This window comes from Camellia sinensis, chromosome 6 (genome assembly GCF_055761805.1).
Source record: "Camellia sinensis isolate YWXY chromosome 6, ASM5576180v1, whole genome shotgun sequence".
NCBI classification, from domain to species: Eukaryota; Viridiplantae; Streptophyta; class Magnoliopsida; order Ericales; family Theaceae; genus Camellia; species Camellia sinensis.
In genome coordinates, this window is record NC_138966.1 from 123,212,470 (window position 1) to 123,237,211 (window position 24,742).

General features: G+C 37.1%; 2 protein-coding genes across 2 annotated transcripts; one reads left to right on the forward strand and one right to left on the reverse strand.

Moving 5' to 3' along the window:
• The first annotated feature begins 2,796 nt into the window (after positions 1-2,796).
• On the forward strand, positions 2,797-14,841 carry LOC114288454 (protein CELLULOSE SYNTHASE INTERACTIVE 3). The gene is made up of 8 exons (XM_028231963.2): positions 2,797-3,054; positions 3,323-3,478; positions 3,826-3,926; positions 4,261-7,330; positions 8,246-10,790; positions 12,750-13,204; positions 13,886-14,002; positions 14,243-14,841. Exons 3-8 carry the CDS (start codon positions 3,865-3,867, stop codon positions 14,402-14,404), a joined length of 6,411 nt encoding a protein of 2,136 aa, XP_028087764.2. The 5' UTR covers positions 2,797-3,054; positions 3,323-3,478; positions 3,826-3,864; the 3' UTR covers positions 14,405-14,841.
• Positions 14,842-15,566: 725 nt separating this feature from the next.
• LOC114288455 (replication factor C subunit 3) lies at positions 15,567-20,769 on the reverse strand. The gene is made up of 9 exons (XM_082874650.1): positions 20,419-20,769; positions 20,090-20,306; positions 19,248-19,327; positions 18,979-19,138; positions 18,114-18,195; positions 17,427-17,556; positions 17,253-17,316; positions 17,109-17,177; positions 15,567-15,862 (listed from the first exon to the last, which is right to left on the reverse strand). Exons 1-9 carry the CDS (start codon positions 20,567-20,569, stop codon positions 15,763-15,765), a joined length of 1,053 nt encoding a protein of 350 aa, XP_082730776.1. The 5' UTR covers positions 20,570-20,769; the 3' UTR covers positions 15,567-15,762.
• Positions 20,770-24,742: the final 3,973 nt, after the last annotated feature.

Sequence of the window (24,742 nt, forward strand, 5' to 3'; positions counted from 1 at the left end):
TGGTGGGTTTTGGTGGTGGCCCGCAAATCCCACCGTCCACACTGAACGCCTATGCACGGTCTCTCTATTTTTTCTGCGAAGAATGCCATTGTGCTTTGTCTTGGTGGGGTTTGAAGCTAGGCACTTTGCATTTTATGGAGCTTTATAAACAGATGACGGACATTGATGTTACTACTTCAGATTTTTTGATAAATTTCTTTGACTGATACAGAAGTTAGGGCAACATTTGGAGGAAATCTGTGAAGGAGAAAAGTTATTGTGAAAAGAGATGACCTTTATTGCCTCTACCCTCTGTGAGACAGAGATGAATTACAGAGATGACTATTGTTGCAACCAGAAATCTGGGACAGAGTAGCGGCTCTACGCAAGAGATTTTTCAAATCTTCGACTGAGTAATAATGGAGGTGAGAGAAATGGGTCTCCTAGAAAAACCTTTGAGGTAGGTGTCTTGCCCTATGGGTCTCAATCTTTTTCCTTCAAAGAAAGAGAGAGAGAGAGCTGTTGGATTGGTGAGCAAAATTTTCGAACAGAAATGGAGGTGAGAGAGAGAAGTAAAGAACAGAAGATAAAGGTGAGTGGATTCTCTTGGAAACAAGGTAAAGGTGAGTTTGAGTGATTCTCACGAGAACAAAGTTGAAAACTTGTTTTCCAGAGAATATTTCAACAAAAACCCAACCAAACACGTTTTTATACTTTTTTTTTCTTCTCAAAAACTGATTTCAAACACAAACCGAACACACCATTATGTCTAAGAGTTGGCATTGGATCAACTTTGATTTGAACTTGCCCCATGAAATGGTGTCCAAATCTATTCATGGCTAAACGCTGTCTAACAAGCTTGGCCTAGGCAAGTTCACGAATTAGGTCACAAGTGAAGCCAATTGAACTGAGCTTTAGGTTTACTTTTGAATTTTTTTTCTTATTTATTTATTTATTTATTTATTTGTTAGACTTGCATGAGTCACCTTTTGCGAGCTAAAGAGCTGAGTTTCAACACTTGGGCCCAAGCCTAACCCAACCTTATTTGAGCTAACCTTACCCATCAGAGGCATGGGTTTATGGACAAGACTTAATCGAATTACAAGCTTTTCGAGTTAAATGATTGGGGATTTTTTTTAAGGTCGCTGATATTAAGATTTTATAGCATAATGAATATTCAATATTTTCATAATGTCTAAGGCCCTTCAACATCAATCTAAAGAAAATTCGATTCAGAGAATTTCTCTAGAATTCCTAGAGAAATTCTCTCCAAAGAAATTTTCTTTGGACTTCCCACTCTCCGAAGAAATTCTGGGAATTTCTTCCTAGAGAAAATCACCAAGCTCTAATACCTTATCATCACTTGATTTCTCTAGACTTCCTAGAGAATTTATTTCCAAAGAAATTTTGTAAAAGCTAGAGAAATTCTCTAAATTCCAATTTAGAGATTTTCACTGGATTTCCAGAGAATTTCTCTGGGTTCAAACTAGGAAATTTCTCTGTCTTCCCAATCATGATGTGCAATACACAAATCGATTACCTAAATAAGCAACAACAACAATAACCAATACACACACACATATATATAAAGAGAGAGAGAGAGAGAAAGAGAGAGAGAGAGACTCGCTGAAAGGAGAATTTCTCTAGTTTTGGCAAGAATTTTTCTGGGTTAAAACCAGAAAATTTCTTTGCCAAGAACAAGAAAAATCAAGATTATAGTTTGGATGGGGAAAAAATAGAGGGATGATAGAAACCCAATTAATTGTAGAGAAATATGAGATGAAAGAACAGAGAATCATCCATATAATTAAATCCAAAAAAACTCATGAAGACAATTCTACTTTTTTGTGGTCAAGATGAGTCTATAGCTTCAAAAGCCCAATCATACCTTCTGTATTCACTTCTAGACCTCTTAGTCTATTCTTCACCCATTACGAATCTATCTTCGAACACAATCTATAAACTCTCATGTAACAATCTGTGCAACTTTAACAACGATTCTTCACATACTTATCAATTATTTTCGGCCAAGGTCCGCCGCAAAGCTGGAGGTGGCGACGAGCACCACAGACTCCTTGTCCTGCACCATCTCCACCATTCCTTTAGCTTTTGAAAAATAGCAAGAAGCATAGAAACTTGCGAATGCTCTATCGAAAAGGCAACGAGCAAGACATCAAGTTGAGCTTGGAAGATAAGAAGACTGAAGATGACGGAGAAACCCTAGCTGTGGTAGAGAAGACGTATTTGTGAGGCAAGAAGAAAGGATCAACATAGTCTGTAGAGAGAGAGAGAGTGTGTGTGTATGTGTTAGAGAGAGAGAGGCATATAGGGGAGAGTAACTCTCTGGTATGTGAAATTTTTTTGTGATATATAGGTGTTGGGTTGAGAGATCTTAGACATCACAAAATAATATTGTGAACATTTTCTATTACTAAAAATGGGACAAGGATTTTAGACTAATTTTTTCTAAATGATAATCCCTAATGTGTAAATTATTAATAAAAAATAAGTTAATTTGATTAAAAAATAAACAATCTATATTCAAAACACGATTTCATAAATTAAAAAAAAAAAAAGAATTTACCTAATAGTGTCAAATTACTTGAATTTAGAAAATATATTTAAAAAACAACATGATTTAGTAAAAAAACCATATATGCATGTCTACTTCTGGGAAGTATTTTGTCATTTACCAAAAAATATATATATAATTTATTTTGTCAATATCCAGGGAATTATGATTATGTCTTTTTCGAGAAAGCTTATGAAAAACTTAACTGGAAGTAACAAAAACAAAACACGAATCCCAAGAAAATCAGTTAAAAACAACAGTAACAGCCCCTATTTGGTTTTGACTACGATTCACACCTCCCTCCCACACTGAATCACTCCCCCTTCCCCCCCGACACTCACTCTCCTCACTCTTAAAAATCCCAAAATCAAAATAAAAAAATTGAAAATGAAGAGAGAGAGAGACACACACAGCACAACCGAAACCCCAAATTCTCGTTATCTCCCTCATCCTCCGAATTCCGAACGGAGATCTAATCTACGTGTTCTTGTAAAAATATCGAGGTTTTTTTTTTTTTTTTTCATTTTTTTGAATTTAATTTAATTTTTTTGAATTTTTTAGTCGGAAAATGACACCTCTGTTAGCCCTAGAATCTGTTAATGCTATTTCTGATCTGATCTCCGTACCTTCTTTATCTGTTTTGTTATACAAATTAAATCTCATCATTGATAGCTAATTTAATATTATTATACACACATATATTGAGAGTATATATGAAGAAGATCTGTTTTTCACTTGATTTTGATCTTCTTGCCTTTTCATACTGTGCAGAGTGTCTGATTGATCTCAATTGTAAGCGAAGTGAACTGGGTCGAGCTCAATTTTGTCTGTAGTGCTTCTTTGGTGTGTGTATGTATTTGATTCAGTGGAGATGAATTGAAGGGGGTGTTGTTTGCATACCTCCAGCATATGCATTAATCGTTTAAGGTAATCTATGTTCTTGGTTTTGATTTCCCTATATGGCCACATTTTAGGAATTTCGTCTCTTAGCAGTAGTGATGAGTGATCAATTTCAGCGATTTTTTGTCAAATTTGAATTGGGTTTGAATGGATTTGCCTTTAATTGTACCCCAATTCTGTAAATTTTGTTAATATGTTTGTACTTAGAATTTGGCTATACAAATATTATAATTTGAAACTTGGTCAGATTGGGATTTTGGATATTTTGCAAACATAATTTGGAAAACAATCTTGTGTTGTTGTTCTTACTATCCTCTGTAGTCTTTGTAATTTAATGTTCATTTAGTAAAATTCATTACTACCTCAATGCACAGGAGGCCAAAGGAGAACACTGAAGTGGTGTCTTCGTGCAAATGTCAAAGTCTCCCTCTCCTGAACCGAGGGAGCCCCTATCCTCGTCTACTTCACAGCCTAGGTTAGTGTTTCTCTCTTAGCTTGATCGGTGACAACATATTAGAGTTTATATTGTTCTACCTTATGGGAATTTTTTTTCCTGGTGAATTTACCTATCAGCTGCACTTGTTTACTGAAGAATAGAGTCATATAACACTTGCTCAAAAAGGGGTGGGATGCATATATAAATATATAAATAAGAATAGACAGGGGAAAACAGATGGTCCCTAATATCCACTAAGTTCTCATGAAAATCAAAAAAATTATTTCTATATACCCTTTAAATGGATCTTTTTTTTTCTTGGGGGGCATTATATGCTAAATCTTGACTAGTAGATTTACTGTTTACTTTGCAGGGATTCAAATGGAACAATAGATATGGATGATCCGGAGAAAGCAATGGCAACAGTTGCTCGTTTTGTTGAGCAGCTACATGCTAGCATGTCTTCACCGCAAGAAAAGGAACTTATTACAGCACGTTTGCTTGGTATTGCCAAAGCTAGAAAGGAAGCACGGACTCTTATCGGTTCACATGCTCAAGCAATGCCATTGTTCATATCAATTCTTAGGAGTGGCACTCATGTGGCAAAAGGAAACGTTGCTGCAACACTGAGTGCCCTTTGCAAGGATGATGATTTGCGGTTGAAGGTACTTCTAGGTGGATGCATACCGCCATTACTTTCACTTTTGAAGTCAGAGTCAACTGAAGCAAGGAAAGCAGCTGCAGAAGCAATATATGAAGTTTCATCAGGTGGACTTTCAGACGATCATGTGGGTATGAAAATATTTGTTACAGAAAGTGTAGTGCCAACCTTATGGGAGCAGCTGAATGCAAAAAACAGGAAGGACAAAGTGGTAGAACGTTTTGTTACCGGGGCTCTGAGAAATCTTTGCAGCGACAAAGATGGGTATTGGAGAGCAACACTTGAGGCCGGAGGAGTAGATATTATTGTGGGGCTTCTTTCTTCAGACAATGTTGCCTCTCAATCCAATGCAGCTTCTTTACTGGCCCGTCTGATGTTGGCATTCAGTGATAGCATCCCCAAAGCAATAGATTCCGGAGCCGTCAAAACTTTGCTTCAACTTGTGCGTCAGGAAAACGATATTTCTGTCCGTGCCAGTGCTGCGGATGCTTTGGAGGCTCTTTCGTCAGGGTCAACCAAGGCTAAGAAAGCTGTTGTTGATGCAGATGGTGTGCCTGTTCTCATTGGAGCTGTAGTTGCTCCTTCTAAAGAGTGTATGCAAGGGAAGGGTGGTCAGTCCCTTCAGGGGCATGCAACGAGAGCTTTAGCTAATATATGTGGTGGAATGTCTTCTCTAATACTATATCTTGGAGAAATTTCACAGTCCCCGCGCTTAGCTGCTCCTGTTGCTGACATAATTGGAGCACTAGCCTACTCTCTGATGGTCTTTGAGCAAAAATGTGGTGTTGAAGAAGAAACATTTAATGCAACACAGATAGAGGACATTCTAGTAATGCTACTAAAGCCCTGCGACAATAAGCTGGTCCAGGAGCGTGTCCTTGAGGCCATGGCCAGCCTTTATGGCAACACATATCTCTCAAGATGGCTCAACCAAGCAGAAGCAAAGAAGGTGCTTATTGGACTTACAACAATGGCTGCTGCTGATGTGCAACAGTACCTGATACTCTCTCTAATAAGCTTATGCTGTGATAGGGTGGGTATCTGGGAGGCCATTGGAAGGAGAGAAGGAATTCAGTTACTGATATCATTGCTAGGCTTATGCAGTGAACAGCATCAGGAGTATGCTGTTGAGTTGTTGGCAATCCTGACTGACCAAGTCGAGGACAGTAAGTGGGCAATCACAGCAGCTGGGGGGATTCCTCCACTGGTACAATTATTAGAGATGGGATCCCAGAAGGCAAGGGAGAACGCAGCACATCTTCTGTGGAATTTGTGCTGTCACAGTGAGGATATTCGTGCCTGTGTTGAAAGTGCTGGAGCTGTTCCGGCATTCTTATGGCTTCTAAATAGTGGTGGACCAAAGGGTCAGGAAGCCTCAGCTAAAGCACTAACAAAGCTTATTCAAAGAGCTGATCCTGCTGCCATTAATCAGTTGCTAGCTTTGCTCCTGGGAGATTCTCCATGCTCAAAGGCCCACGTAATTAAAGTTTTGGGTCATGTACTCACTATGGCATCACAAAGTGATCTTGTGCAGAACGGAGCTGCAGCTAATAAAGGACTGAGGTCACTTGTCCGGGTTCTCAATTCCTCTAATGAAGAAACCCAAGAGCATGCAGCTTCTGTCCTAGCTGATCTATTCAGCAACAGACAAGATATTTGCGACAGTTTTGCAACTGACGAAGTCTTGAATCCATGCATGAAGCTTTTGACCAGCAACACTGAAGTTATTGCGGCACAGTCAGCTCGAGCCTTGGGTGCTTTGTCCCGTCCAACCAAGACAAAATCTAGCAACAAAATGTCATACATTGCAGAAGGAGATGTCAAGCCTCTGGTCAAATTGGCAAAAACTTCTTCCATTGATGCTGCCGAGACTGCAGTGGCAGCATTGGCCAATCTTCTGTCTGATCCCCAGATTGCTGCAGAAGCACTGGCAGAAGATGTTGTTTCTGCTTTGACTAGAGTAATGGGGGGAGGAACTTCAGAAGGTAAGAAGAATGCGTCACGTGCCCTTCACCAATTACTGAAGCATTTTCCAGTAGGTGATGTTCTCAAGGGTAATGCTCAGTGCCGATTTGCTGTTCTTTCTGTTGTGGATTCCTTAAATGCGATGGATATGGATGGGACTGACGCTACTGATGCCTTAGAAGTAGTTGCACTACTGACAAGGACAAAACGAAGTGTGAACTTCACTTACTCTCCATCGTCTGCCCTTGCTGAAGTTCCCTCAAGTTTGGTGAGTCTTGTACGCTGCCTGGCCGAGGGGCCACCTTTGGTGGAAGATAAGGCTATAGAAATTCTGTCTAGGCTTTGTGGGGATCAATCAGTTACATTAGGTGACCTGTTGGTTTCAAAACCAGGATCCATTGGTGGACTGGCCAATAGAATAATGAACTCCACCAGTTTAGAGGTTAGAGTTGGAGGAGCTGCATTGCTCATCTGTGCTGCTAAAGAACACAAAATTCAGTCAATGGATGCACTAGAAGGTTCAGGATATTTAGAACCCCTGATATATGCAGTACTAGATATGATGAAGCGAAATTCAAGTAGTTTCTCTTCAGAAATTGAAGCCAGAACTCCTAGAGGTTTTGTCGAAAGAACTGCTTTTCAGGAAGGAGATGCCTTCGAGGTTCCTGATCCAGCCACTGTCTTGGGAGGTACTGTTGCTTTGTGGTTGCTATCAATAATTTCTTCATTTCATGCGAAGAACAAACTTGCTGTAGCAGAAGCTGGGGCACTTGATGCCCTTTCTGACAAGCTTGCAAATTATACTTCGAATCCACAGGTAGGGCTTGATCTAGTCTTTAGTAATGTTGGCTGTTTCACCTTTTCTTTCATTCTTTGTTGTGGCTAACAGTTCAATGAGATGACCACCAATAGCCTATGGTAAACAATTTTGTGGATCTCATTGCTACTCTATAAAGACAGATTTAAATTTGATACATATTAAATTAAAGTATATTACGAATAACTCCCACTTTTAGATTAAATAGATATATGAGAGATTTTGTGGTGGTCAGCATGACCTGTACTGAGATAAAACTGACTTTTGTGCAGCGGCTAGTTTGTTTACAGTCTAAAACTAAAAGTTTAACTGGTAAGTTGTATTTTTTGTTTTATTTTCTCCTTTTTTTCCTTGATGTCTGTCTGCCGTCTTTCAATTCATTTTACAATTTCGGATTATAATTTCCTTGGCAAATTATAGTTGTAGATTGGTGGTGGGATGTGTTTGGGTTGAGTCTGTTGAGTCGACTAACAGAAGTTATGTTGATAGGTTTGAAATGTTTTGGGGTTTAACTGAAATTGGGAGTAAAAGAAATAGAGGGATCGACATGTCCAGTGCTTTCCGGCTTTATTACCTGAACTGGTGTTGGCTTACTGTACTATCTATACTTAGGTGAAAGAAGGACATTTTCAGTGCCTTGTTCCACTTTTAGCGGATATTGTAATAATACCGTAAACAAGTGCGGCCTCAGAACTTTTGGAAGTTACCTTTCTTTTTACGTTTTACATTTTTCATTGTATGGCCAATGATGGAGTGTGTTGGTTTGTTGATCACAGGCTATATAAAATTCTTTGATATTTTTTCTTCGTTCAGCCTCAATTGTTGGATGGTTTGCATGCACATACTAAATTCATATGTTTAGAGTGTGCGCGCCTAGACTTGGTAGCTGAGACAAAATATTTTCTTCATTCACAGGCGGCATTTGAGGATACTGAAGGCATATGGATTAGTGCCTTACTCCTGGCTATATTGTTTCAAGATGCAAATGTTGTTGCCTCTCCTGCAACGATGCGCATCATACCCTCTCTTGCCCTTTTGCTGAGGTCTGAAGAAATAATTGACAGGTTTTTTGCTGCCCAAGCAATGGCTAGTCTTGTTTCAAATGGAAGCAAGGGAATAAATCTTGCAATTGCAAATTCGGGTGCAGTTGCTGGGTTAATAACCCTAATTGGTTACATAGAATCAGATATGCCAAACCTTGCTGCTCTATCTGAAGAATTTTCTCTTGTAAGGAATCCTGAACAAGTAGTTCTGGAACTCCTTTTTGAAATTGAAGATGTGAGAGGTGGTTCCACTGCACGCAAAACTATCCCTTTATTAGTGGATCTTTTGAGACCAATGCCAGATAGACCAGGTGCCCCTCAAATTGCTGTTCACCTCTTGACTCATATTGCAGATGGTAGTGATACAAACAAACTAATTATGGCTGAAGCTGGAGCTCTGGATGCTTTAACAAAGTACCTATCGTTGAGCCCTCAAGACTCAACTGAGGCAACTATAGCTGAACTGTTGAGAATATTATTTAGCAATCCTGATATTCTTTGTTATGAAGCATCTATTAGTTCCTTGAATCAGCTCATAGCTGTTCTGCGTTTGGGGTCGAGAAGTTCAAGACTGAGTGCTGCTAGGGCTCTTCATGAACTTTTTGAGGCTGAGAGCATTAGAGATTCTGAATTAGCCAAGCAAGCAGTTCAGCCCTTGGTTGACATGCTTGAAGCTGCATCAGAAACTGAGCAATGTGCTGCACTTATCGGCTTGATTAAGTTGACTTCGGAAAATCCTTCGAAAGCTGTTCTGATGACTGATGTGGAAGGGAATCCCCTCGAGAGCCTATATAAAATTTTGTCTTCCACTTCTTCCTTGGAACTGAAGACAAATGCTGCACAGCTCTGTTTTGTTCTTTTTGGTAATCCAAAACTCAGAGAAATGCCAATTGCCTCTGAATGCATCGTGCCTCTTATATCACTGATTCAATCTGATATGGGTATGGCAGTGGAATCTGGTGTTTGCGCTTTTGAGAAATTATTGGATCATGAACAGCAAGTGGAGTTTGCAGCAGCTAATGATGTTGTCAATCTTCTTGTCAGTTTGGTTTCTGGATCAAATAATCGGCTTATTGAGGCTAGCATCTGTGCTCTCATTAAGTTGGGGAAAGACCGGACAACCTGCAAGTTAGATATGGTCAAAGCTGGCATTATCGATAACTGTCTTGAGCTACTTCCAACAGCACCCAGTGCATTGTGCTCCTCGATTGCTGAACTTTTCCGCATCTTGACAAATAGTAGTGCAATTTCTAAAAGCTCAGCTGCTGCAAAAATTGTCGAACCTCTTTTTTTGGTTTTGCTTCGTCCAGATATTAGTCTCTGGGGCCAGCACAGTGCATTGCAAACACTAGTCAATATTTTGGAGAAACCACAGAGCCTTGCAACTTTAAAACTTACTCCTAGCCAGGTCATTGAGCCTCTGATTTCGTTTCTGGAATCACCATCTCAAGCTATCCAGCAACTTGGCTCAGAATTGCTGAGTCATCTTCTTGCACAAGAGCACTTTAAGGAAGATATAACAACAAAAAATGCAGTTGTGCCCCTTGTGCAACTTGCGGGAATCGGAATATTGAACTTGCAGCAAACAGCAATTAAGGCGTTGGATAATCTCTCTTTAAGCTGGCCGAAGGCAGTTGCTGATGCCGGGGGTATATTTGAGATTTCAAAGGTTATTGTTCAAGATGACCCCCAACCACCCCATGCTTTGTGGGAATCGGCTGCACTGGTTCTGTCCAATGTTCTAAATTCAAATGCTGACTACTATTTTAAAGTACCACTGATTGTTCTTGTGAAGATGTTGCATTCAACAGTAGATAGTACTATAACAATAGCTCTTAACGCATTGATTGTTCAAGAATCAACTATTGCTTCGAGTGCTGAAATGATGACTGAAGCAGGTGCAATAGATGCTCTGTTAGACTTATTAAGATCTCACCAGTGTGAAGAAGCGTCTGGAAGACTACTCGAAGCTTTATTCAACCATACGAGGGTACGAGAAATGAAGGTTTCCAAGTATGCAATAGCACCTTTAGCACAATATCTCTTAGACCCACAAACTAGATCAGAGTCCGGCAAACTTCTTGCAGCTCTTGCTCTTGGTGACCTCTCCCAGCATGAAGGACTTGCTAGAGCCAGTGATTCTGCCTCTGCATGTCGTGCATTGATAAGTTTGCTTGAAGATCAGCCAACGGAGGAAATGAAAATGGTGGCCATTTGTGCATTGCAAAACTTCGTCATGCACAGTAGAACTAATAGGCGAGCTGTTGCTGAAGCAGGGGGCATATTGGTACTTCAGGAACTGATTCTTTCTCCTAATTCAGAGGTTGCTGGGCAGGCAGCATCGCTCATCAAATTTTTGTTTTCAAATCACACACTTCAAGAATATGTATCAAATGATCTTATCGGAGCTTTGACAGGTAAGCTACCAACGAAACAGTTCAATCCTTTGTTACTATATTTCCTGATATTTAGTATTGCGATTTTCACGTCCCATGCGTGGTATATATATTCAACAAGGAATGTATGTTCATATATCATTGGCATCTGAATCAACATATGTTCAACTTCAGTTTCCATCACTGCATAGATAAGTTTCTTCAATATATGGTTATTTGGGAAATAATAAGGTTGAGTTTGTTCTTACACAATCCAGTGTACCTTAATTAGTGAGATGCTAGGTTTTTTTCCAGAGATTCAGAGACCTTATAAATGCTTATTTTCTATAAATTAGGACTACATTAACTAACACTATAGGTCTTCATTAGCATTTGGATCACAGTATTGGAATCTAGTAAGTGGTGAGTTGGAGTTGAAACAGTCCAAAGAATGGTTTGTGTGTTATTACTAGACACATTATATTTACTGTGTTGAGCAATTGAATGTATAACTGCACTTAAAAGCTTTATTTTGTCTGTTTTTGTATACCAAAGAAGAAAATAGTGAGATTAGAGTAGTATCCTATTTTTTCAGAATTTATTGAATCAACGAATCCTTAATGTGTCATGCATGTGTCTCGTTTCGATATTCATACTTTGCAGAAACTAAGGATATATAAAAAATAGTATAATGATACTTAAATCGGATTTTGACAATTAAATAAGCAAGCGAACTTGCATATGATACTTTTGCACGTTACATTTTTAAGCATGAAAAGAGAAAGAACAAGGGAATTATAAACAGTTTACACTTGACATTATAATGAAATTTTTATAGGTCTCACTGGAAAGAAGGTATACTGACTACTTCTTAAGCTGACTACGAGTGAGAAACCATTCTTTGAACTCATGTATTATAGAATACTAAAAATTATAAATTTTTTTCCAACGTATTCTGGTCATACCCATCCTATTTTAAAGGTTTTTTCTTATCATCAAGGTTTTAAAAAGCGGCCGCAACCGTTACGTAACGCCGTTACGTAACGGTTTTGGCGGTTACCGCCACCCGTTACGGCCGCTTTTGCAGTGTGATTGAGATTCACAGGTGTGTCGGTCATAGCGGCTGCCGTAGCGGTCGTAACAGTGCCGTAACAGCCGTAACGGCCTGTTACGCACCGTTACGTAACGGTTCCAAACTGTTTCTTCCGAAAAAACACACAAAAAAAGCTAAAAATGGGGGAAGAGGGATAGGGAGAAGAGAGAAGATAAAGAGAGAAAATGGAGAAGTAAGAGATAGAGAGAGAAGAGGGAAGATGAAGAACATGTTATTGATTTGTTGAAACTGTAAGACCTATGCTATTCTATTCAGCTGCTATCACTAAACCATTTTGTTTGTGTGTGTCTATCTATATATTGTTTGAAAATAATAACAATAATAAGTGTGGTCATTATCTATTTGACTTGGTTAAAATATATATATATATATATATATATATATTTAGGCTCTTATTTATTCTTTTACTTTTGTCATTGTTTATCTTATATATAAGTTGGTGATTGATTTTTTGTATAATATAAAGTCATTAATTATTAAAATAAAATGTAAAAAACTCAGTTTATAGTGATTTAAAAATATGAAATATATTGCATCATACTTAAAATTTACAAAAATTGATCAATATTTATTTTTAATCCAATAAATATGATCATGGAAAAAAAATATGCGTATCGGTAAGTTTTTTTCAAATTGTGCAAAAAATAAAAAAATTCACGGTTCCGGTTACCGCAACCTTTACACCACGGCCTTTACACTCCGCAACCGCAACCGCGTCACCGCCACCGACCGTTACGGCGACCGCAACCGCTTTTCAGAACCTTGCTTATCACCATATCGATATCCCATATCTGTATCCATGCTTCATAGATTGTAGTGAATAATGTAAATTTTATTTCTGTAACTTGTTTTTAATATTGAGTTTCTTTCATTGCATCATCCTGCAGGGGCACTAGAGAGAGAATTGTCTTCCATCACAACCATCAATGAAGAAGTCTTGAAAACCATACATGTCATATTCACCAACTTTCATAAGCTCCACATTTCTGAGGCGGCTACTCTGTGCATTCCCCATTTGGTAGCAGCACTAAAGTCTGGGAGCGAAGCCGCTCAGGATTCTGCATTGGACACCTTATGCTTGTTAAAACAATCATGGTCAACCATGCCTATAGATATCTCAAAGTCTCAATCCATCATTGCATCCGAAGCAATTCCCACTCTTCAATTGCTAATTAGAACCTGCCCGCCGATTTTCCATGAGAGAGCAGATAGCCTGTTGCATTGCTTACCAGGTTGTTTGACTGTTACCATTAAACGCGGAAACAACCTAAGGCACCTCATGGGAGGTACAAATGCCTTCTGTCAATTGACGATAGGCAATGGGCCTCCACGGCAAACCAAGGTAATGAATTATTCAAATAAGAGTTTAACATAAAGGACCTGATATAGTTTGTTTAAAGTATTTTTCTTTTATTGGGTGGGGTTTGAATATTTGTTATGTACTTTGCCTTGATCGTTTAGGTTAATTCTGCATCATTAGCTCAACAGAATTAATATTTGCATGAAATAATGTCCTCAGATTGCTCTGTTTGGTTTCGTGTTCTGAAAAACACTAAAAAAATATACGCCAAAAATGGTTTTGTGCACAAAAAGGGAAAACAATATGAAAATAATGAATGTTTTTGAATTTTTCAAAAACAGATTCTGAAAACAAAACCAAATGGAGTGGTTTTAGGAAAAATTTTGTTCATTATAAATGTGTGCCAGCAGCTGGATATGCCTTGTAATTAGCATTTATGAGTTGTAGAATTTTCGCAGATTAAGCACATTGCAGTTTTTCATTTCTCAAAAACCATGGTACTCTCAAACAATTTTCTCAATTTCAAAAAAATTACTTGTTATGTATCTTTGTATCTAATTAAAGGACTATTTAGGGATTTTTGAGGTTATTATTTCATGCAAATATTAATTCTGTTGAGGTAATCATAAATGTTATATGCTATACTAAGAAGTGAATATAGTATAGATCTTATTATCAACATACAGCTACATTTCATGCAAAATGGTCTTTCCATTCTTTCAGGTAGTGAGCAACAGTACATCTCCAGAGTGGAGAGAAGGATTTACATGGGAATTTGATGTACCACCAAAGGGACAAAAGTTACACATACTTTGCAAAAGCAAAAGTACTTTCGGAAAGGTAATTATATTGAATTGTGATACATTTACTTTCAATGTCCTCGTCAACTGGTGTAACGGATCAAATCCTCATTCAGCTGTCGCAACAACCAAACCAGTACCCCGTGCCCAACTTGATTAAATCCTTGTTTTTATTTTTTGAAAATGATGGTTTTGCTAAACTCTGGAGATAATTTTAAATGGTCCTTCTGTTCATAGTTTTCAATGTTGTAATTGCGCATATTTTTTTTTTTCTTTTCAGAAAAGTCTCGGTAGGGTGACGATCCAAATTGACAAAGTTGTAAGTGAAGGAGTATACAGTGGACTCGTCAGCCTCAACCATGACAGCAATAAAGATGGGACTTCCCGAACACTTGAAATTGAGATCACCTGGTCCAACAGGGAATCTGATGGAACTTTGTGAATGAATTTATAAGACACCATGCAGGTGAGTGCAGTGAAATCAACCCCGGGAAAGCTATGCAGCCAAATAAAAAGTAATAGTAATGAATAATTCCATCCCAATGGGGTGTTGGAGTTTGATTTGCTTCTGATATCCTCTGAAAGTTCAGTTTTGTAGATTTGTGAGAATATATATATATATATATATATGCTTTCTAAGTCAAATGTGAAGAGGGTTTTCAAGTCATAGCTGTCTAGAAGTAAATTGTACATATCAGTCAGTAGGTTGTGCTAGTTATTTTAAACTCGTTAGAGAAAGTGTATTGTTAAGAGGATGGCTAGGACTGAGCTTTTTTGCGCCAAGTGCACTGGCTCTAATGGAGGTACATGGGCTGCACTTGTGCTCTTCTATTGTTTTGCCTCAATGAAGTTACCATCCAGGACTTGCCTGTTTTCAAAGTTTCTTGGTCTTAAATTGCACTATTATTATCCATTGGAACTCATTTGGTATATGGGTTTTAATATCTGAGCTGCCCAACAAATCCTGTTGGTTAAAGTTCAAGTCTTGATCGGAAAATATGAAAAAACCCATATCTGTATCCATGCTTCATAGATTGCAGTGAATAGTGAAAAAACGCATTCACTGGGAATCTTGCTATCGTTATAATCCTAATGGTGACGCCTAAAAATGAAAAACAACATTGTATATTAGTTCAGCTTTTGGTTGTATGATATAGTTAACTAATCCTATACCAGCAGGAAAAAAACGTCCAGACAATTTATACAAATTGATGTAGCTGAGTGGTTAGCTCATCATTTCAAAAAAGGAACACCATTACGACTGTTTGACTGCAAAAATTCATTGGCATGATTCCAGTGCAAGATTTTGTATAAAAATTCCAGCGAAAAAAATAGAAAGAATGAAATCATGTTCCAATTAATTTTGCATAGTGTATCAACCCTGACTTAGGAAATATGGAAACATCTAGGTGAACTTGTACCATTGACCTGTTTCTGAGCTTTGCTTTGTTACGGGAAACCAGTACATGTTGAAAGAGAAGAAGGTAGGGTTGTGTAAGTTCAGGCCGGTATAAACCAGTTAGCATGTGTTTTCTCCCAAAGAGAAGCCACCAACTACAAGATTTTAGAGTAGCAATATATATACATCCAGGGGTAGGGTCTAGTGACTGGAAGGCATCACTCAAATATAAAATTTTCTCCGTCAAGCGCTAAATTATGTTACAAAATAAAATGACAATATCAGATTGGAAGCAAGCAATTATCAAATAAATTGAAGCTACAATGCGTTTAGAAAGAAAAGAGAAAAGTTGAAGGAGAGAAAGGACAAGGGAATGCAACAAGTTCACATCCAATAAATTACTACTTTGCAGCTGCAACCAGCGCAGATCGAGCCCGTGTAAAGGTAGAAATGAGCGATCCAAGCTGCAACTTATCGTTGCATCCAAAACTCAACCTGTATCTGCAAATCCAAGATAAAATTAAATTTGATGATCAAGTTAAAATAAAAATAAAGGTATTTCAAGGTATGTTTGTCAGATTGCTATAAAATGGTGCACTTCTATACTGGTTTAACAATGCATCTGTTACTATGTCGCAACCATTAAAACAACTCCAACCATACTTTTCATTTTTAACTAAAATATAAAAATGGTAATTCTTTACTTTGCCTAATTCCTTTTTTTATCTAAGTACTCCAACTCTACTCTTTATTTCATCTATCTATACACAAACTATTTAAAAAGCCTCCCAAAGCTCGTCAAATGTAGTTAGTATTGAATAATTTTGTTAAAATAACTATTGTAATAGCTAACCCTTTGGAGTCACTAAAATATAATAATGCTAACTATAATAGATCTAATAGCAAGATCCATGAAAAAGAAGGCATACAGAAAATGAGGGCCTTTGATCTGATTTCGTTGTGTTTTTTTTTTTTGTTTTTTTTAATATTCAAAATTAAACTAGTGTAGGAATAAATTTTGGAGGATTTATGTGTAAGTCCTACTAAGTAAACTTATTGTCCAATAAGTAATATAATAATTAATAGCATTTTTCATCATACACTATTAAAAAATGTCACTAATTGTTAATTTTCAGCGAAAGTTTAAAAATTGTCACAAAAACTATAACTAATTATAAGTTTTAGCGACAGTTTAAAAAAATATCACAAAAAAGTCACTAATTTTCAACTTTCAATGATAGTTTAACAAATTTGTCACAAAAAAAAGTTACTAATTATACGTTTTAGTGACAATTTATAAAAATCATGACAAAAAAAATCACTAATTGTTAATTTTTAGTGATATGCAAAAAACCACCACAAAAAATTATTTTTAATTACGATTGTACTAGATCTTATTTTCAATAGGACTTGATGGGAATTGTGTCCAACTATTAGGACCTATTGGTATCACAGTTTTATTTATATAGAAAAAGAAAAGAAAAGAAGAGAAAAAAGAAAAGTGATTTCAAACCACACTTTAATGGAGTAAAAATTTGGTATATCAATCAATAATACTTAGGATGATGAACCTACTATTCAACTACCAATCCTGTAACTACCACATTTGTATAGTGAAGTATATAATATGCCTACATGGTAATCTCTCACATTGAATGGGAAATAATTAAAAATAATTCTTTAATTTTGGATAAAAAGAAATGTAATCAGGTCAAAGAGCCAGAAAATGAAGGCATGGATTACATACTCAATATCAGCCAAGTCATTGATTAGCTGAACTCGAACACCTGATTGCATCTTGATCTTAAAGACAAACCTGTTCATACAATCCCTTAAAGATGAGATCATGCAAATACCAAGCCTAGTTAACAACCAAAATATGAGCACTTACATGGTTACTTCTCTTACGATATCCACCAAAGCTAATCCTTTCCTTGTCTTCATTTCAGATATTCCTAAAGATTGTTAAGTAACCAAAAGAGAAAACAAGCAATAACAAAATTCCATGTATAGTTGCACTGTATTACTGTAAGATTTGCATTCTTAAAACACGCTTGTTGGATACGTCTAAAACTAACTGCAAATGATTCATTCAGAAGCCAGTGAGATATTTGTTCGATGTCTTTGGGCAATGGATTTCCAGTGCACAAGTAGACAGCTTCTTCTGTTATCTGCTGAGAAGCCATATGTGTTGACTGCATACATCAAATCAAACAGCAAGTAATCAACCAAGTACTTAACCTCTGATAATCTATTCATACAGAGAAATTAAATTATAACAAGAATCCAACTGATGCCCAACAATTTGTAACTGGAATTTTCTTACACACAATAGAACTCTAATTTAAAGATATATGGATGAGTTAGAACTTTATTTCCGATTGACTTTGAGAGTTGGCAAGCACTGGGGTCACTGGAAAAAACGAAATCCATTGGTGTGTTTTGTGCAATGTGTATCACACAAAAAAATTCTGGAGGGGTGTAAGAATAGAGGTATAAGTCGATCATACCACGAATATGAAAAGTACAATCATGGTGTCAAGAGGTAAAAGGAAGAAAGGGAATCTTAGTTATTCAAATTTTATACAAAGCAGTTATTGATCTGGTTCTGGTGTTAATTTAGTAATATAGAGAAATTATAGAATCATACCCACTTATAATTTCTCCAATCTGCATTTTTGTGAAACTGGAAGTAATCATACACACAAGCACTCACACAGACACAAAAGCAAGGAGTAAAAGATTTTAAAACCTGTAAAATGTTCAAAGCCTTTCTCATGTCACCATTGCTAAGTCGTACAAGTGCCTTTAAGCCACACTCAGGTACATCAAGCCTAGTTCAGCAAAATCATATAGTATTAATCAATAACACCAGTTACAGAAGTACAACCAAATCAAGATAACTATAGCTTCACATCTTATTGATTTTTCAGGGTAGCAAGGCAAAATATAACATAGCAGCCTTCCAAGTAACCTGCTATTCCTCATGTTGATGAGCTCAAATTATTGCAATTGTCACACATAAAGAAGCAGTAAAAACCCCATGCAAGCCTCTTTTAAGACAAGTAGGCTCTGTTAAGTTGGGCTATCAAATAACCCCTTGAAGAACCTAAATATAACAAAGTGCGACAAGGAAACACTGAAAATTGATGGCCATGACATTGTTAAAGTGAGTATTCTTGATATCTTAGATTGATCAGCAAAATGGGAGTCCAAACAGGGGAGACCATTCCCCAAAGACACAAAAGTCGGAACCCAAGCATAACACAATTGGTCAGTGCAAAATGGATTCCTGAATAATCCAAGAAGTGGCATTAAAGCTTTTTGCAATAAATAACACTCATCAAATGCCATAGGCCACACCAGCTGCAAGTCATTATAACAAATTATAGACAACAAAAGGCAGATTTTTTTTTGATCAACAACAAAAGGCAGATCATGATATGTATTTTCCGCCATAAAAAAAAAAATGAAAAAAGGAATAGCTTATTTGGCATAAAAGAAAAAATAATAATAATAAAAAGCAATGTTGCTTAAGAATGATTCCATTACAATATACGGGGCAGTTTAACTGTTTGGTAATAAGCTTGCCCCCAAAAAAGTTGTATGGAACTCACCTTTCAGCCTGAATAACATGTTTAAGTCGCTCACTGACATTAATGGCATCAAGAGGAGCAAACCGAAAACGAGTACATCTTGATTGCAGAGCTGGAATAATCTTGTTGACATGATTACAGATAAGTGCAAACCTAGTGCTTTTTGTGTACTTCTCAATCACTGCAGCATGAACATGGAAAACTAGGTGTATGAAAAAATAAACAAACATAAAATAAATATGATCATATTTTGGAGCAGAAAAATAAACAAACATAAAATATGCTTTTACCTCGACGAAGGGCAAATTGTGCATCCTTTGTCATGGCATCAGCTTCATCCAATAAGACCAACTTCACTGATGCTTTTGCACTGAGAAAAAGAACATATTTCTTATGTAATTCATGCACACTTGTCCAGCAACTCATTGAGTTAAATTAAACTACCTCAATCTAACAAAACAAGAGTGATATTAGCATTACTCTCATTTTGGACACAACAATATCATACAGACTATACTAATGCTTTGCTTAATTATTGAAATAGAAGATAGGGCAAATTTCACTTTAACTCCTTGTGGTGTGCAGATTACCATTGACATTTGAAAATAAGCACATAACTCGGTGTACGACTTGAACAAAAAAGGCTAACATACCCTTGTATCCAAGTAACCACAGCAATTTCATCATTTTTTAAAACTCACAATGCATTTTGCCCCTTGTACTTCACTCCATGTGTGATTTACACCTGGCATGTGGATATAAACATGTAAATTCCTTTATGTCCACGCACATGTTTGACATTTGTTGTTAACTTGGACAGAATGTTTGACTGAACACTTTAGTCCACGAACCACAGTGTAATGTGATTATTTCCAAATCTGAGGGGCAAAGGGGGTAAAGTGAAGGTTGCCCTAAAATACATTCAAGTTTGTCTACCAAATTATCTAAACTACCAACATACATCAACGCAGCTATTTTTCATTCCTATTGTTAATCCCAATCTCATTAGCAAGAAAAATTGTCAAAAATATTGACAACCACGTGGCAAGCAATTGAATTCCAAGTACAACCACCATATCATAACCCCCAAAAATCACAGGACAAAAAAACAAATACAGAACAAAGGGTTTACCCAAATGAGAAGCTCTGAGTGCTAGCAAAATCCTGAATCTGTTGCCTGACGACATCGATTCCGCGTTCATCGGAAGCATTCAATTCCAAAACCAAGTTGTGCATCTGCGACCCATATAGCTTGCGAGCCACGGCGAGAATGGTGGAGGTCTTGCCGGTGCCGGGAGGACCGTAGAGTAACAAATGGGGCAATCTGTTCTCGCTAGTTAGCCTATCAACTGTTCGAAGAAATGCACATATGAATCAATCCACATACATAAACAAACAAATACGTATAAAATTATAGTAAACCCTAGGAAATTGAGAAAGAGAGGGAGGGTGGAGAGTAACTGGTGTCGATGATGTCGCGATGGGCTGCGACGTCGGAGAGGGATTGAGGGCGGTACTTTTCGACCCATGGAGTGGCTTTTCGGAGGTTGTTGTTGGATTTGAGAGAGTGGTTGTCGTCGTCGATGTCCATGAGAGAGATTACCTCCGCCATCGTAGACTTTGGTTGTTTGTTTGGTAGTCACACTCTATTTTCTTCTCTCTCTCTCTCTCTCTCTCTCTCACTGGACTGTATGTACGTATATCAGTGCTTGCGCGCGCAGACCATGGACACTGAAGGCGCCAAACGTTAAATTCACAGGCCGGTTCGGAAGTTGATTATTTTAATAGTTGCGTTTCAGAATAAGGTTAAATTTATTTTGAATAATTAGATATGATGTTTATAAAAAAAAAATAATAATAATAATTATTATGATTTTAATGTAATTTTTTATTTTATTAATTATTTTAGTCTATTTTATTTTTTTAGTGTTATTTTAATCCAAAAAAACTTATTCTTAAAAGCACTTCCATAATAAAAAATTATATTATTGTGGCTTATTTTGTAGTTTATTGTGGCTTTTTTTATTTTAAAAAATTCGTATACATAAGTTTTTTTTATCCTAAAATTTCCACAATAATTATTATGCGGTTTATTGTGGCTTTTTTTATTTTAAAATAAAATATTATTACAAATAAATTTATTTATATGAATATAATTTTTTTAATAACATTTTTTTATTCTATCTTTGTGATTAAAAGGAACTTGATTAATAAATAATTAAAAGGTAGAATACACCACTCTGGTTAAGAAACTCCCCCTAACATTTTTTAAAAGCTCATTGCTACTACATAAAGTGACATGAGTGAAAATTTGGTGGCCCTTCTTGTGCAGATCGGTGTACTTATTTGCTTTCCTAAGAACATGGTAATGATAATTTGACGAGTGTTCTAGTTAGTTCAGAAGATATTTGTAATAATCATAAACAATATTATCAAATTAAATTGTTATTTCTCATGAGTAGGGTTGCAAACGAGTTGAGTTGAGTCAAGCCGATCTAAACTTTTAAATATTCAAACTTGTTTATTAAAAATTAGTCGAGCTCAAGCTTGAGCTGAGCCCTAGTCGAGAACAAGCAACTTAATCACTATGTTTTGTATCAGGCCAAGGAGCTCAAGGAAGCAACAGCAAATTGGCAAATTATCATGGATGGAGCTTGGAAGGCCAGTCATACAAGTACGGGATAGCATGGTTCTGTATGGATCAACATGGTCAAATAGTACACCAAAGGGCGCAGGTTGTCAATCAACTCCCTAGTCCGACGGCGGCTGAAGCAATGGCATGCCTTGAAGCTTTAAGTTGGGCAAGGAGCACAGGGAAAACCAGCCTACATCTCCTAACTGATTGTCAAGTGTTGGTTAGCATATTAAATAGTAAAGGAACAAAGTTAGATTGGCAGATTATGTCAATTGTATATGATATTTGCAATTATTGTAAGGATTTTGATTATATTTGCATTAGTAAGGTAGGTAGGAATATAGTTTAATTAGCTCACAGGCTAACAACTGATGTTATTAAGGTTTTTATATAATGAGTGATGATAGAGAGCATTAGAGTTGGAACTCTAATACCAACTCTAGTGATGTGGCAATGCATAAAATAAAATAAAAAATACAACATTACAAACCAAAACATCAAATCATAAGGTAGGGTCTACCTCTAGAGCTCTCTCTAGAGTTTTTCATTTACAGGTCTCAAACATTTTTGTTATATAATATATTGCCAAAAAAAAAAAAATGACATATACTTTCGAATTCATTTCTTGATATTTTATACTTTCAAAACAATTGGTGATATACGCTTGATATTCATGAACAATCATTGATTTTTAAGAATAATAAAGAAATGATATATTCAGAAAACACATGATATCCCAGTTGATGTTTGGACGGACTACAAAAATACGCTGTTGGGAAATGTTGGAAGCATTCAAAAGGGTGCCATATATTTAGTGGCTGCTATTGTTAGTGGAAAGGAATGCAAAATTACTTTAAGGAGTCAAATGTACTTTAAAACTGTTTAGAATTGTAATTTGATGTATTTTTATTTTTAATGTTCAGGTTAATGGAGGTGGACGATATAAAAATTGGGGTTGTTGAAGGTGTTTCGGCAAGTGATTTCAGTTGTATTGAACTTGCGTTGCCTAATTTATTTTCTCAATTGAGGTTAAGATACAAACAAAAAAGTATTAAGGTTGATAAAATATTGATAAAATATTCCCCCTTTGCGCACCCAATGCTAGTGGGTTGGTCAGAGTAAATGTTTATGATCGGAGGTTAGACGGTAATGACAGTTTGCAGGCATGGTTTATTTTCCCAGTAGATTGTCAATGCGAGTTAGTCTATTATGGGAATGGTTATTGTTCAATTAACGACAAACAGGTGCCATGGATGGTGAAGTATCAACTTGAAAATTCCAATATTAAAAGGGGGGTTACGTATTGTAAAATGAAGGGGTATCTGAAGTATTCTACAAGTGACATGCCAAAAGATTCGCAAATTAGGGCCCCCTCTATTGTTGTGTTATCTAAAAAACATACTAATGATAATGTTGATGTCTGGCATTGTCCTCCAACGAAGGCCATTCCGATTCTGACACGGACTAAGTCTGTTGGTTTACCGGAGAGGCGAAGAGATTTGTTGTTAGGAGGTTTTGGGGAAAGTGGTTCAGTCATTCATGAACGCAGAGGTCGTCTGAGTTTGTCAGAGATTGATGTACGCAGAGGTGGTGATGAATCTAGTGATGTTGATCCTGGTCCGTCGATTTCAGAGGTTGGTGAACGCAAAGAGGAAGTTGATCGTAGAGGATCAGTTGTTATGGATGCAGTAGAATTTTCTAATGTTTTACGAAATGTAATCATCAGTGTAAAAAATAGTGATGTGACTCAAGATGTAATAGTGGATGATAAGGGAAATGTAGTAAGTAAATAAAACTTTGAGCGGTTTCATAAATAAAATTAATAAAATTTTTCATTAATCATAACAGTGGTTACATTAACATCAAACCATTCTCTCATTAATGGGGACATTGCATCTAACCAACTACTGTCCCCATTTGTTAATAAAATACAAGGAATTCCTCCTCTAATAGTGAGATCTGGTTGGAACTTAACAAATACATGGAAATCTCTCTGGCAGCCTACTAAATTCTTCATTAATTCGGTAGGGACTGTCGAGTATTTGATGTCGTCTATGACGTTGTAGACGGCGTCTTGGTCGTAGTCCTTGAAGCTTATTCTGTCGGAGAAGTAATTGTGTCGTCCGAGGCTTCTGGCCCAGGCGGTTTTGCCTGTTCTTGAGGGTCTTTCGAGGTAGAGAGAGATTGGGTGGATGGGCCTCTGCTCTGGTTCCTGTTATCAGAGGAGGAGGAGAGTTCTTCGTCAGTATATAAATTGTTTATATTATTTTTGTGTATCCCTAATCTAAGGAAATCGTCTTCCCTCCAAACGGAGAGACAGCAATTTTGACATAACTCGTACTGAACGCAATTTCGACTTACAAACAAAATATTATTTTCTGCCCATTTTTTTACTTCTTCATTTAAAAAAGGAAATGAATTAAAAGGGCTAGTATATGGGGGCTTCTCTCTTTTGTAATGATCCCTGAAAAATGTTTTTAATTGGGGATATTTTGTGACGTAATCGGTGGGACATCTTTCTTTGCAGAGAGCAAAGAATTGTTCCTCCGTTTCTGCTTCGCCAAGTATTCCCTTCCAGAGTTCGTCTCTGTTTTTCGAAGGACTTCTCCCCTTAGATGAAAATTCTCCCCATTCCACGAACTCGCCCCCTTTCTGTATATATTGTCGACTTGCTGTTGGCGAGTGGAGTTTTTCTATATTTGGATGGTAGATCCTCCCATTGGTTCCACTGAGATCGAAAAATCTCGGGTTGGAGGTTTGGATCTTCTTCGTGCATTGGACCATGGCATGAAGGTGTGGGTTTCCATCTTCATGGAGCTCCCTTGCGACAAGTATGTAATATGGCTGACAGGCTAGTTGGATGAGAGACTGGAGGAGTTCTAAGAGTTGTTCTTTTGGGCATGGGCATTGTGGGTAGGTGAGGAAGACATTCTTGGCATAAAAACGGAAAGAGGCTTGGCAAGGCATTATTTAGCTTATTTAGTGATTAACACTTAACTTACACCGGTGTGAATGTTGTTAGTCGAGGCTTTATATAGAGGGAGGTCACACCAGCCCGGGGGGGGGCGCTATATATAATATTACTAGCGGCCCCCTCTTGAAATTGTACCCGATAGGCAATTTCAACCGTCGATGGACGTACGGATGGTG